At 41.1% G+C, this 15,992-nt stretch overlaps 1 protein-coding gene across 1 annotated transcript in view; it reads right to left on the bottom strand.

Moving 5' to 3' along the window:
* Window positions 1–15,992, bottom strand: part of LOC109931419 (serine/threonine-protein phosphatase 2A 55 kDa regulatory subunit B delta isoform-like) — a 274,310-nt gene that overhangs the window by 52,102 nt on the left and 206,216 nt on the right. Inside the window, exon 6 of the mRNA XM_048610307.1 lies at window positions 5,510–5,687. Coding sequence (XP_048466264.1) covers window positions 5,510–5,687 — 178 coding nt within the window. The remainder of the gene's footprint in view (window positions 1–5,509; window positions 5,688–15,992) is intronic.

Below are 15,992 nucleotides of genomic sequence, written 5' to 3'. Positions count from 1 at the left end.
GTTTTCTCCTTCACAGATGCTGCCAGACCTGCTGAGCTTTTCCAGCAACTTCGTTCTTGTTCCAGACTACATCTACTCACTGGCAAGTCTAAATAGGACTGAAACACAAAAGGGGGAATTTTAACCTCCAACAATGAGTGTATTTGGGTTAGGTCGGAAGTTAGATCGTCAAATCTCTCAAACACAAACACAGGCCTGCCATGGACTCAAGAGCTGCAACTTCAATTTCTTTCTCCATTCTATGTTGGCTCAGCCCAGGCCTCAACACAGAAAAACCAACAGTTAAAAGGGAGAGATAGTAGGAACTGTGCACTGCTGTACGCAAGAGGCAAAGTGCTTTTCCAGCCCTTCTTGTGGGCGAAGAAAGTTGGCTTATTACTCCATGTGTATCTATTTTAACTTGATTCCACCTTGCCCTACTCATTGCTCAGCCATTGTATTCTCCCATAACTGAGGTGACACCCAAGCTAGCCTTAGTCCCCTGCCTACCACCTCTGCCACCACCCAAACACTCCAATTTAGTCCCTCCCTATCTCCAGCCTCTGATGTCATGCGCCCTCTCTGCCACTAGCTTTGAGTTGATGCCATCAAGTCATAGAATTGCACAGCACAGAAACGGACCCTTCAGTCCACTAGTCCATGCCAACCAGATATCCTAAATTAATCTAGTCCAATTGGCCAGCATTTGGCCCATATCCTGCTAAACCCTTCCTTGTCATATACCCATCCAGGTGCCTTTTAAATGGTGTAATTGTACCAGCCTCCACCACTTCATCTGGCAGCTCATTCCATACACACACCACCCTCCGTGTGAAAGCATGACCACTTCAGTCCCTTTTATATCTTTCCCATCTCGCCTTCAACCTATGCCCTCTAGTTTTGGACTCCCCTATTTGGGGAAAAAAAAACTTTGACTGTTCACCCTATCCATGCTCCTCACGATTTTATAAACCTCTGTAAAGATCACCGCTCAGCCTCCAATGCTCCAGGAAAAATAGCACCAGTTTATTCAGCCTCTCCCTATAGCTCAAACCCTCCAACCTCGGCAACATTCTTGTAAATCTTTACTGCACCCTTTCAGGTTTGACAACAGCTTTCCTGTAGCAGGAAGCTAGCTGTGACCTGGTTTCTATTTCCCACTAGACAGGCAGGCAGACTCTCAATCTGACTGATGAGGCTAGGATTGAAGGCAAAATATTCATTGTATCAGACTGACTAAAACTGGGTCAGAATCAGTGGTAACAGCAACTTATTATCATAGTCAATGCACTGGTAGTAGACACAAATGCAGATGTTATTGTGAAAAAGGAATGATTCAAGTACATTTGTCCTTTCCTTGTCATTTAATTATGCTTTTAAACTGATGACTGTTGTGAAGCAGTATGGCAATCGATCTATTTACTGCCTTGTAACAGTCTGCAATAGGCTAGCAACCACTTGTAACAAAGTAACACAGCCTCAAGTGCTGCAGCTAGTTAGGTTAAAGGTTTTTCTCACAATTGTATTTGGGCTGAGAGTTGGGGGAATGTGAACAGTTCATTACAATTGTTAGGAACAGCATTTTCTGTATCAAAAGATTTGGTTTACATTTAGGTTTTATTGTCATGTGAATAGATAATGTTACAGAATTAACATGCTTGTTTTTTTTTCCCCTAATGACAAGGAATATTAAGAGTACACAAAGTCCTGAATATACATTTGTTTTTCAGATGAACCCCCAAACTAGCATGAGTATCACAAAAAGTGTACTGCAGTACGTAACCTGAAAGACCTATTTTCTCTTCTGAAAACACTTCTAGAACATACATTTGTGAATAAAGAACAAAGAACGCTACAGCACAGGAACAGGCCCTTCGGTCCTCCAAGCCTGCGCTGACATATTTAGCCCCTCCATACTAAAACTGTCTTTGCTTACAGGATCCATATCCCTCTGTTCCCTTCTTATTCATATGTATATCTGGGTACTTAAATGCTGCTACTGTGTCTGCTTCCATCACCAGCTCTGGTAACATGTTCCAAGCACTCACCACCTTTTGTGTGAAAAACATGCCTTGCACATTTCTTTTAAACTTCCCCACCACTTCGCACCTTGAACCTGTGCCCCCTAGTAACTGACCCCTACACCCTGGGAAAAAGCATTATATTTTCCACTCAATCCACGCCGTTCCAAACTTCTGTCAGATCACTCCCTCAATCTCCTGCATTCCAGTGAAAACGAACCCAATCTACCCAACCTTTCTTCATAGCTAAAATCCCCCATAGCAGGCAACATGCTGGTAAGCCTTTTCTGTACCCTCTCCAATGTATCCACATCCTTCTGGTAGTGTGGTGACCAGAACTGTTTGCAATATTCCAAGTGTGGCCTAAATTTCTGTAAAGCTGCAGCATAACTTGTCTATCCTTGTACTCAATGTCCCTTCCAATGAAGGCAAGCACGCCGTAAGCCTTTTTTACTACCTTATCTACCCGCACTGCCACCTTCAGTGATCTGTGGACCTGCATTTCAATACTCTTAAGGGCTTGTCATTTCCTGTATAATTTCCACATATACTTGACCTTGCCATGCATCACCTCACATCTGTCCGGATTAAACTCTATCTGCCATTTTTCTGCGCATGCCTCCAACAGATATATATCCTACTGTGTCCTCTGACAATCCTCATTATCTGCAACTCCACCATCTTTGTATAGTCTGCAAACTTACTCATTGGACCAGTCACGTTTTCCGCCAAATCATTTATGTAGATCACGAACAGCAGAGGTCCCAGCACTGATCTCTGTGGAACACCACTAGTCACAGCCCTCCATTCCAAAAAGCATCCTTCCACCGCTACCCTCTGTCTCCTAAGACTAAGCCAGTTCCATATCCATCTTGCCAGCTCACCCCTGCTACCATGTGACTTCACCTTTTGTACCAGCCTACCATAAGGGACCTTGTCAAAGGCTTTACTGAAGTCCATGTAGACAACAGCAACCGCTTTTCCCTCAATCACGTTTGTCACGTCCTCATAAAGCACAATAAAGTTAGTGAGGCACAACCTCCCCCACACAAAACCATGTTGTCTATCACTAATAAGTCCATTTGCTTCTAAATGTTTGTAGATGTTGTCCTTGAGAATCTTTTCCAATAATTTCCCTACCACTGACATGAGAGTCACAGGCCTGTAATTTCCTGGATTATCCGCGCTACCCTTCTTAAACAGTGGGACAACATTGGCTATTCTCCAATCCGCTGGGACCTTACCTGTGGCCAAAGACAATACAAGGATGTCTGCCAGTGCTCCAGCAATTTATTCTCTTGCCCCCTTCAATATTCTGGGATAGATGCCATCAGGACCCGAGGACTTATTTACCTTAAAACTTGCTAAGACGCACAAAACCTCTTTCTTTTTAATAGCAACTTGACTTAGAAACTTGACACTCCCTTCACTGAGATCATCTTCCACCAATTCTTTCTCTAACAATAATGCAACTGATTGACAGAGTAGACAAGAAAAAGGGTAAAAGTCTACTGTAACATCACCACCACAACTTTTCTTTGAGTTGATCCACTGCAGCCTGAATCATCAGGGTAAAACTTGCCCATTTTCATCAAGACATTCAACTGAAAAAGAAACACAGATTTCAACAAAGATTAGGATTCCAACTTAGGACTTCTCAAGTAGAATCAACTTCAATGTTAAAGAACTTAATGCAGGATTTGGAACAGATGACCCTTTTGTTAGCATCCATTTTACTGCTAAAATTGAAGTCCATGTATCTTAGGCTCTGATATTGACCTCTAAACTCTGAAAGAACATATCAGGTCTGTTGGTCATACTACAACCACCAAAAGATAGTGGTGTTTCTCCAAAGTCAGTATTTAAAGTTATTTTCTCACCATTTAATATTTTGTTTTGAATCAAGTGTGACAGGTATAAATCAAAAGATGAAAAGTCAATCAAAACCAAATCTGTAACAACAAAAAATTGTAATACTGCAAAAATGAAATTGGAATCGCTACTGTTGTATTATACCAAGCTATTATTCCAATATTGCTATGTTATTACAACCCTTCAACTTGAGAAAAGCTTTTATCTTTAACCCCAAAGTAATTTTTCACACTTACACCTATAACTTTAGGTCTGTCAAAGCTAAACATGATTTTGAAATTGTATCTACTAGAGAATTACTGCACACAACCTTCATTGTCAGACTATGTTTAGTCACCTCTCTGACTCAGATTCAGAATCAACATGGATGAGAAGTCTTTATGCTAGCTTTACATGTGTAATGAAATGAGTCTGACAAAGTTTTGCCCATTCTTAGCGATTTCTAGAGACACGGACCCTTTGAGGAAAACCACCTTTTATTGGCAATCTAATTTCTGAAAGTTGCAAGGCAGTTGATGTAGAAACTAAGACTAAAAGAGAGGAGAGACGCCTTTCTAAGATTGGACAAAGCTGCTTTGGTCAATAACTGATGTCAGCAATACAATACCTTCACAGATATTTACTCGAGAAGAAAATTCCGAAAAATTTTGGGAAATTCTTCCCAATAAAGAACAGCAATTCTGTGGTTTTAGAATATTCAACAGTGATATCACAATTTTATGAAAATAGAAGCCACAGCTACAGCATTATTGATTGCCTCATCATGTCTGGAACAGTTGCTTTCTACATAACACAAACACGTGCGTGCGTAGAGAGATGCATCTTTGAATGATGTAACATTCATACGTGCTTTAAACAGCAAACGTTCTGAAGTTCACTTTGCACACACTCATCTACTGTAACAGCTCTTTAGAAAGCATAAAGATCACGTGTTGAATCAAGATAATATGATCATTAATCGGAATTTACGTGCATGTTCTGAAGTAAGCATTGTTCTTGTATTGGGTAATGAACGGTGGTAGGGATATGAACAATTTTCCAATTAAGATGTTTTCATTGCTGAAATTGAACAATGACTTTGCTGTAATTAATAACATTTTTGGTGTGAAAAGTTGGAAGCCTTCAAAGGACTTCATAATGGCATGAGGCATAAATATCAATGACATCAAAAGGATAACAGTTTACTACAGCAACACAGGCAACCCAAGAAAAAATGTTTACTTACACTATCTCAGAATAAAATTCCCAGAGCGCAGCAAGAGGCCATTCAGCCCATTGAATCTGAACTGACCCCCTGAAGAGGCATCCCACCCAGACCCAGCACCCCACCCTACCCCAGTAACACCCTTATTTCCCATGGCTAATCCACCGTCCTGCACATCCCTGGACACGACAGGGCAATGTAGCATGGCCAACCCACCTAATCAGCACATCTTTGGACTAAGCCATAATACTGCAGATGAAACATTCACTAAAAATAATGTGCTCAGTTTGAGTGGGTTGTGAAACTGTGCAAGTCTCAGAAGGTTCAATAAACTTCCACCACCCAGCAGTACAAAAATCCATATTTTTGCATAACCTCAGAAACACACTCAATTATTTTTCCAAATCTCTCACATGCATATGACAAAGGATACTGAAACTCCTGTCTGTTATTCCTAAATGCCAGAGGTTAATCCTGAGGTCGTCGGCTGACATATATGTCTCACAGTCACTGTTGACAGAAATGGAGTTGATATGGTAGGTGTGAGCATTAGCAAAGATCTTCCGTGGAGTCACCTCCACCATCAAATCCATGGGTTTCAGCACTGGCACCTGCAGAGAGAAACAGATCACATTATAGTTCAGCTGCTTTCGTCAATTCATGGCCAGCTTGCAACCATCATTCCTGAAGGACTCAAGCACAGATTCTTTGGTGTTGAGGCGGCTCCAAGATGGTGTCTGCTGTGGATGAGTTTAACTGAATTGATTCTTTCAGGCAGAGTTGATGCCTTATAAAGCAAATCCACATTACTCAAGGATAGAAAGAACTGCAGATGCTGGAGTCAGAGACAACACACTGTGAAGCTGGAGGAACACAGTGGCCCAGGCAGCATCAGAGGAGCAGGAAGGTTGACATTTCTGAAGAAGGGTCTTGACCCAAAACATCAACTTTCCTGCTCCTCTGATGTTGCTTGGCCTGCTGTGTCCCTCCAGCTCCGCACTGTGTTGTCTCTACATTACTCAAGGCTGTTTTTGACATCAGTCAACAAGTTTCATTGGTCTGAAGTGATAAATAAGTCACTGAGCCGGAAATCTTTATGGTGAGCTTCAAATAACTTGACAAAATAATTCCCTCAGAGTTGGCAGGTCGCAGCTAGGCATAGGATACCGAAAGTCGACAGAGTAATACAGACAGGTTAAGTAAGTGGGCATGAGTCTGGCAGATGGAGTACAACATTGTTAAAATGTAATGTCATTCATTTTGGTAGGAGTAACAGCAAAATGGACTATTATTTAAGTGGTGAAAAACTGCAGCATGCTACTGTGCAGAGAGACCTGGCTGTCCTTGTGCATGAATCACAAAAAGTTGGTTTGCAGGTGCAGCAAGTCATTAAGGCAGCAAGTGGAATATTATCCTTCATTGCTCGAGGGATGGAGTTTAAAAATAGGCATATTATGCTGCAGCTGTTTGGGTGCTGGGGAGGCAACAAATGAAGTACTACAGTTTTGGTCTCCTTACTTGAGAAAGGATGTACTGGCAGTGGAGAAGGTGCAGAGTCATGAAGTTGATTCTGGAATTGAGAAGGTTGCCTTTTGTGGCTAGATTGAGCAGACTGGAACAATACTCATTGGAATTTAGAAGAATAAGGGGAAATCTCATAGAAACATATAAAATTATGAAGGAAATAGATACAGTGGAAGCAGGGAGGTTGTTTCCACTTAAAGGTGAAACTAGAACCAGGGGGCATAGCTTCAAAATAAGGGACAGCAGATTTTGGACTGCGTTCCAGAGAAACTTCTTCACCCAAAGTGTTGTCAATCTGTGAAATTCCCTGCCCAGTGAAGCAGCTGAGGCTACCTCGCTGATTGTTTTTAAGGTAAAGATAGATAATTTTTTGAACAGTAAAGGAATCAAGGATTATGGTGAGTAGGTACTACAATGTCATGCAGATCTGTTATTAGTCAGCACCTTTTTCCCAAAATGCATTGACAGTCACTCTATTTTATACTGCTACAAATCCCTGGTAGCTTTCCTTTATCACTGGTGATCGCACATGCCAACATCTGGCTTAAAGCCTTGCTTCTGCGTAAATGGTAGTGTAGAAATTAATCAGTTTAACATGCTACAGTCCATTAAAAAAAAAAACAGACTCTGGCTTAACTTAAGCACATGAAAAGTCATTCATTGTTGTCTCCCTAAATGCAGATATGTTGTTGTTAATGAACAGTTTTAATTTTTTTTATTCATTCAGAGGATGAGGGCATCACTGGTTAGGCCAGCATTTATTACCCATCTCTAATTGCCCAGAGGGCAGTTAAGAGTCAACCACATTGCTGTGTTTGGAGTCACATGTAGGCCAGATCAGGTAAGGATGGCAGTTTCCCTCCCTAAAGGACATGAGTGAACCAGATGGGCTTTTCTGACAATCGACAATGGTTTCATGGTCATCATGAGACTCTTCATTCCAGTTTTCTTTTAATTCATTGAATTCAAATTCCACCATCTACTGTGGTGGGATTTGAACCCGATGCTGGTTGAGGGGCAGTGGGACTGATGTTTTTCTTCTCAGCAAACAATGTTAGAATTAGAATTCTAAATTAGAAATCACTTGAAGAAGTAATTGTAAATGTCTCTTCTTCAGGGCTATTATAATAGTCAAACTTGTATAGACTATAACATTTCAACATATAGTCAGCATCAGAACTCTCTGACTTTGACCAATGGGCATACATCCTTGCCAAGTCTCCCCCTCCTGACTGAGCAACAGGGCTACAGAGAGGGACACACCAAACGTTCAGTCATTCCTTTAGCAATGTTACCATTTCACCAACTTCCTTTACATTTGTAACCATTCCATTGCAATATTCTTGTTTACACAATTTAAATATGAGGCTTAATTGCTCATTAATGCATTCTTCACATAAAAACATCATGACCATGAAATGAATAGAATTCTGTATCCATAATGGTTTGCTTTGCGAATCAGTTGCTGCAGTTCTGCTCATTTTTTTTTGTGGAAAGGATTGATTAATGTTCTTGGACATTAAAATAACAGTTTCAAAAATAATTATTTTGAATAAAAGGAAAAATGTTGAACCATGTTAGGCTCATTATACAGACCAATTATGGAAACACTTTCCCACCATTTTGAACTAGTACAGCATGCTGAAATGCAAGTTCTATCCTTGGATCAGAGTTATTAAAAAGGAGTAGAGAGCCGGCAAAGGGAGATAAATCTGCCCTCTAGTATGGACTGGCTTCCTTGTTGCTACACTCCAGATTGTAGAGGGTGTAGGATCTGTTATGTAAATGTCAGCAATTCTTAAAAGTGTCAAGTTAACAACCTTCTAAATTAGAACAGTTTTGGCTTGTTTGTAAAACCTTAGCAAAGCATTGAGAGAACTTTTAACTCCATTTTATTCAAAGCATGTCGCAGCTGAATTCAGGACAAAGTGCAGATTACAAGGTGTAAGACTTTCAAGTTGTGAAATTAGCGATAATTTTATGGAAGTCTTCAAACTTAGAGGGATAGGACTAGAGAGAGAGGAACAGATGTTTCCAGTAATTGAGGGAATCAAAACAAAAGGGACATGGTACAAGATTAAATGAGAGCAGGCGAGATTTTTGTTCTCAGAGGGTTTGTGAAATGGCAGAATTCACTTGATTATTGAATGAACTGGAGGCTACGTTAAGTATTAACACTGGTTACATAGGATGAAGGAAATGGAAATTGGAACAGAGTTGACAGGGATTGAAACATTCATTATGGTGGAAGACAAGCAGCAATACAATCTGATCAAATGAACAGCATATTTCTGTGCAACATTGTGTAAAGGTACTGAATGATAGTAGGGACAAGATTGAGGGACAGAAAGTTCTCCCCTTCTTAGCTGAATTCTCAATTTGCATGGCAAGGCAAACAATTTCAAATTAGGCATAACGACCAGACTGAACAATATTTTCACTATAATCCCTCTGTAATCTCAAACACTCCACTTGGAGGAAATCAGACAGACATTACCGATCTCTGGGAAGGCAAATTTCAAATACTGAATTTACCCAAAATGAAATGTGAACTTTTCATGCTACAACAAATATTACAATTGGGTTGAAACTTTAAAACAGAGTACATCCCTTAATGGCAAAGAATTTGGAACATTTGAGTTGCAGGATTGCACAATACTTGAAATTAACAGTGGTTAAGCGTTCAGTTTGCTTGTAAAAATATTCGAGATTTCACTAAACTAAAACACTGCTTTTCTCGATGGCCACAGTTATAAAACATTGTATTGTAGCTGTTTGATGAAGTAATCATTATTTTAACATGTTGGGTAATCATTTTCAATAACTGAGTGAAAGCAGCAGTCAGTGTCTTCAAGATAGATATAATGGAGATTTACTCCAAATATTTCCCGTAGCAAAGGCAGGATTTCAAGCTCTCTACAGTAAATTGATGCTCAGCAGAGTGTTAAAGATTTACCTTTGGATCCTCAAAGCTTGGCAATTTTAGGCAGCAAGGAAACAACAAACTGAACCTTGCAGAAAATGACAAAGATACATGAATAAGGTGGGGACAATAGCATTTACAGAGTCTAAAAGTTCCAGGATAACTATTCTGGGCTTTCATTGATCCATTCCAACTGCATAACAATTCCACTTAAATGTACATAAAGCATCTAGCAGCATAAGGAAAAAGCTGACTTATTTGTAGATCATTCTACTAAATCCTGCACTGAATGGCTACACTAGACTACTCATCAGAATGCATTTCATGTCTTCACATACTGCACCATTATGTCAAATCCTTTTGAGGTTTAGCATAGGACACATTAAATAGGTTGAGGGAGCACATCTACTGCTAGCACCCCCAAAATACATTTATTCGGTTCAGTATTACAAACTAAAACTCCACTGTATTATTTAAGTCTGATTCTTTTAGCAATGTCAGTAGATGTCTCTTGTGGAAAAATGTTCAAGAACAACACATATTCAGAACGGGTAAATGTGATACTTGTAAAGATGGATCTGAGAGTGCTTTACATTTTGTAATATAGAACTGCAAGGTTAAGAGACCTGACATCTAAAGGAAAAAGGGTGAAGCTGTTATTGGGTTCAGTGGCCTGTCAAGAGCTAGGGCACAAGTCCTACTGTTTTCTTTTTCCCTCAACTTCTCATCCTTACCCATCCCACAGTTTCGGTCCCATTTCGGTTTAGCAGACAATTGGAGGACAGCTTTCAATTTTATAAAGGAAAATAGTCAGGGGTGACTGGAATATTTGTGCCACACCAGCATGTTACCATTTCACATGCTAGGTTGGACGCAAGTTTCCGCTTCCCATAGTTGAAGTGAAGTTGCAGAGAGATGCTCCATTCTCCTGTCCCTTTATAGGATTGGTCCCAATGACAGAAACACCTATCTAATTCTTTTGTCGATCAAACTGATCTTATAGTCTGCCAGCCTTGGGCTAATTTCATGATGTGAGTTGAGTTTACAGTGGCAAAGCACTCCATGGCTGCGGTAAGAAATTATTGCGTGAAAAATCAGATCAGATTTTTCTACTGATTCTCAGAAAAAAAAAATTCCAGTTCGTGCAAAGATCAATGTCTGAGCTAAGTGGATCTTACCTGAATATGGTTAAGGATCTCTGATCAGCAGCCAAACATTTCATAATATCGGGATCTTTTAACATAGATTCATTAAATCTCCCCAAAAGGAGTGTGTTACATTAAATACAGAGTCAATTCAGGCAACATAATGGCAATTTCAGCAGAGCCAGTCCATAAGGGTGATGCTTTGACAGTTGCAGCTAATCTAAATTAACTTGCAGGAGGTGTGGAGAGTTAGAATAATCACATCTCTTGGGACGGTGCAGCCTCCAGGCATTAGCAGATCTTTTCCCGTTATTGACAGACTCATCATCCTGATCTTGGACAACAAGTCAAATCTATCAGAAATGTCAATCGGTAAAGTCAGAAAAGCCAACAGACACTTGTAAATAAATTACGGACTCAATAAATGACTCAACTGAAAAATTGCTCTCAATAAGAGGGTTTTGATCAATTCCCAGAATATAGTTTCCTTTCACTTATACTGAATCGCAGGACTGATGTTTCAGAATCGCATCCACCTCTTGGTGAAAGTTGCATCTAGACATACAAACGATCGCCTGAAAATGTATTAAAGAATATGCAAAATATTGCACAGGAAGCAAGCTCCATTAGTGCAGCTTGTATCATTTTACAATGGATAGTTTCTTGAGGTCTGGGCCATAGACTTGGGAAATCAGGATTTTTCACTCTTTTGCCTGCCTTATGAAATGTCTTTTACTCTTTCCCTCGTCCTTTTTTTTTCTGATTCTGTCACAACTTGTCTTCCTTTAAAAATTCCACATATGTGCTTGTGTGGGTTAAGTCTCTCATCCAAGTACAACGTCACAAGACTTCCGAACTAAATCCAACTTTGTTTGAGCCGGAAAGCAAAAGAAAGATAGAAAATTAACCGTGCCACAAGAAGTGAAACTAAAAATATTTTAATGAATCAAGTAACAATATACGAGCATGCCTTGTGTTAAGACTTTATTTGTGTAGAGGGGACAAAATGATTTTTGCTGGCTTTTGTTTTGACTCATAGCTTGTAAGGATTTTATAAGCAGGATAAATTGAAGCCCAGGATTTGTGGTCCAGCACAAAAGAGTGACATCACAGATAAATTGTAAGTTCATCAACTGGTAGCAGCTACTAATTTGATTATCTATTCAAGGATACTTTCAGATTGAATGTCATAACAGGAATTATTTACAAGCTACAAACTGAAAAACCAGTACAAAATTTTTGAAAAATCAAATCAAGAACTTAGTAAATAAAACAAAAAAAAAAAAGAGGTGCCAGGCCAGGTGACATGTTGTACCCACATGACATGGGAGCTGGTGGACCCCATTGTGGTTCACAGTGGCATCATCTGTAGCTCGTGTTGGTTACTTGAGATTTCTGATTGATTGATTGGCATTGATGAGCTGAAGTCTGAGCTTCAAACACTCTGATATATCAGGGAGGGGGAAAGAGTTAGCTGGACCTGTTTCAGGAGGCAGTCACACCCCTTCAATTTACTACCTCAAATTCAGGTGGGTCAAGTGGGTGTGACTATGAGCGAGGCAGGTTGAGGGATCCAGCAGGTAGCGCCTGAAGGAATCTCAGCCCCTCAGCTTGTCTAACAGGTTTGAGATTCTTGTTCCCCGTGTGGATGAGAGTGGGGTCTGTAGGGAGGATGAGCAAACTGACCATAGCACCGTGGTACAGGGACCATTTAAGAGGCGGGAGAAAAAGAGAAATGCAGCTGTATTGTCAGGGGACAGTATTGTCAGGGGAATAAACACTGTCCTCTGGCCAGGATCGAGAGTCCCCGAAGGCGGTGTTGCCTGCGTGGTGCCCAGGTTCAGGTTGTTGTATCTGGGCTGCAGATGAACTTGCACCGAGAAGAGAAAACATCCAGGTGTTGTGGTCCACACAGGTACCAATGATACTGGCAGAAAGACGAAAGAGGTACTGCTGAGGGAATATGAGCAGCGAGGAGCTAAATTAAAAATCACAGCCAACAAGGTAATAATCTCTGGATTCCAACTTCAGCCATGAGCTAATTGGCAAAGGGTCAACAAGATTCAAGAGGCAAACGTGTGGCTCAAAGATTAGTGTTGGGAAAATGGGATGAAATTCATGAGACACAGGCATCAGTACTGAGGAAGGAGGAAGCTGTTCTGATGGGACAGGCTCTGTCTGAATCATTCTGGGACCAGAATCCTTGTGAATCACATCATTAGGGCTGTGGATAAGGTTTTAAAGTAAACAGTGGTGGGGGCGATCAGTTGCATGGAAAATAATAGAAAAAGTTAAAGGTGGGCCAGAGGGTACTAAAGTTGCCTTTTTAGTAAGAAATGAAATTAAATCACCTGCAAGAAGAGATACACATTTGGAGGTGTAGGATCTGTGGGAAAAGTTGAAGAAACACAAAATAAAATAGCACTCATTTAGTTGTGTACAGGCCTCCTAGTAGTAGTCGGATGTGGGAAGAAAATAAATCAGGAGATAGAAAAGCATGTAAGCAAAACACTATTACAATAATCACGGGAGTCTTCAACTTGCAGGTGGGCTGGGAAAATCAGGTTGGTAACGGACCCCAAGAAGAGGGATTCATGGAAAATACAAGAGATGATTTTCTGCAGCAGCTCATGGTACAGCCCACTAGGGAACAGGCAGATCTGGATTTGGTGATATGCAATGAGGCAGACTTGATTAGGGAGCTTAGGGTGAAGGAATCCCTAGTGGTCACAGACCATCTACGATACAATTCACCCTGCAGTCTGAGAGGGAGAAGCTGGAATCAGACGTAACGCTATTACAATTGAGTAAAGGCAACTTTGAGGACATGAGGTGATTGGAAGGGGAGCCTAGTGAAGGCGACACTGGAGCAGCAATGGCAGGAGTTTCTGGGGATAATTTGGGAGGCACAGCAGAAATTCATCCCAAGAAGAAGAAATATACTGAGGGAAGGATGAGGCAACCACAGCTGATGAGAGATGTCAGCATAAGAAAAAGCATACAATGTGGTGAATATCAGTGGGAAGCCAGAGGATTGGGAAGCCTTTAAAAAAGTGATAACTAGAAAAGCAATAAAAGGGGGGAGAAGATGAAATATGAGAGTAAGCTACTTAGTAATATGGAAAATGATTGTAAGAGTTTTGTTTTTAAGATCTATAAAAGGTAAAGAGAGATGAGTGTGGATATTTGGACAATTAGAAAATGAGGCTGGAGAAGTCATAATGGGAAACAAAGAAGTGGCAGAGGAACTGAACAAGTACTTTGCGTCATGGTGGAAAACACCGGCAGCATACCATAACTTCAAATGAGTCAGGGGGCAGAGGTGAGTGTAGTGACCATCGCTAAGAAGTGTGAGCAGCTGAAGGGTCTGCAGTGGATAAATCACCCAGACCAGATGGACTATCCTCTAGGGTTCTGAAGGAGACAGCTGAGGAGATTGTAGAGGCATTGGTGATGATCTTTCAGGCACCATGGAGTCAGGGAGGGTCCCAGAGGCTGGAAAATGGATAATGCAAGACCCCTGGTTCTAGAAAGGAGGGAAACATAAGAACAGGAAATGATAGACGCGATAGCCTCACCTCAGTTGGTAAGATTTTAAGAGTCCTTTATTAAGGATGAGATTATGGAGATCTTGGAAGTGCATTGTAAAATAGGGCTGAGTCACCACAGCTTCATCATGGGAAGGTTATGCCTGACAAATCTGTTAGAATTCTTTGAGGTAACAAGCAACTTGGACAAAGGAGAGCGAGTGGACGTGATCTACTTGTATTTCCAAAAGGCCTTGGACAGGGTACCACACTGTAGGCTATTAAATAAGATAAGAGCCTATGGTCTTACTGGCATGGATAGAGGATTGGCTGACTGACAGACAGAAAGTAGAGAGTGGGGATAAAGGGATCTTTAACAGGATGGTAGCCAGTGACGAGTGGAGTTCTGCAGCGGTCAGTTTTGGGACCACAACTATTCACGTTATACATTAACAATCTAGATGAAGGAACTGAGGGCATTGTTGCTAAGTTCTCAGATGACACAAAGTGGAGAGACAGGCAGTGTTCAGGAAGCAGGGAACTGCACAAGGACTTTGCCCACTCTCCCAGCCTGTCTAAGAATCAGATGAAATACAATGTGGAAAAATGCGAAGTTATGCAGTTTGGTATGAAGAATAGTGGCATAGACATTTTTTCTAAATGGGGAAAGGCTTCAGAAACCTGCAGCACAAAGGGACTTGGGAGTCATGGTTCAGGATTCTGTTAAGGTTAAGATGCAGGTTCATTTTATAGTTGGGAAGGCTAATGCAGTGTTAGCAGTTATTTCAAGAGGGCCAGTATACAAGAGAAGTGATGTGCTACTGAGTCTATAAGGCTCTCATCAGGCCACATTTGGAATATTGTGAACAGTTTTGGGCCCTGTATCTAAGGAGCGTTATGCTGGCATTGGAAATGATCCAGAACAAGTTTACAAGAACGATCCCAGGATGAAGATCTTGTCAGAGGAGGAGCAGTTGAGGACTCTGGGTCTTTATTCGGTAGAGTTGAGAAGGCGGGGGTGGATGGGGGTGGGGAGAATCTGATTGAAACTTCAAAATACTGACAGGCTTGGATAGAATAGACGTGGAGAAAAAGTGTTTCTACTAGGGGAAGAAACTAGGACCCAGCACACAGCGCCAGTAAAGGGACAACCCTTTAGAACTGACGTGAGGAGGAATTTCTTCAGCCAGAGGGTGGTAAATCTGTGGAGCTCATTGCCACAGAGGGCTGTGGAGGCCAAGTCATTAAGTGTACTTAAGACAGAAATAGGTAGGTTCTTGATTAGTAAAGCATCAAATGTTACAGGGAGAAGTCAGGAGAATGGGGTTGCGAAACATATCAGCTGTGGCCAAATGGTCCAGCAGGTTGAATGGGCTGAATGGCCTAATTCTGCTCCTATCTCATAGGATTATGGGTCTGGATAAAGGGTTCATTGCTTTACAAGTGGGACAAAATACACAGTAGACCCAAACACTCATCAGCATTGAGAGATTGTAACATGGAATACTGCTTTCCTACCATCCTCAACCCCCACCCCATGTATCCCACTCCATACACACCATCACGGAATGCGCAGCGAGTTTTTCTTCTCATCACCACATTGTTAATTCACTAAATTAGCTCAGTTGGCTGAATGGCTAGAGTTAGTGAGGAGTGTGACAGTGCATGGAGGCCTGCCTCATGACCTTGCTCAGTGTTTGATGTCGATCAGAGCCTTTGACAATACATAATCACCTGAACTTTATGACATTAGAGACTTCAGAACTCTAATATCTGTTCATGGACTAAATGGAATCA

The sequence above is a fragment of the Rhincodon typus genome, chromosome 1, assembly GCF_021869965.1.
Source record: "Rhincodon typus isolate 14 chromosome 1, sRhiTyp1.1, whole genome shotgun sequence".
Taxonomy (NCBI): domain Eukaryota; kingdom Metazoa; phylum Chordata; class Chondrichthyes; order Orectolobiformes; family Rhincodontidae; genus Rhincodon; species Rhincodon typus.
Note: the sequence above shows the minus strand (reverse complement) of the source record. Positions and strands in the feature narration are given on the sequence as shown.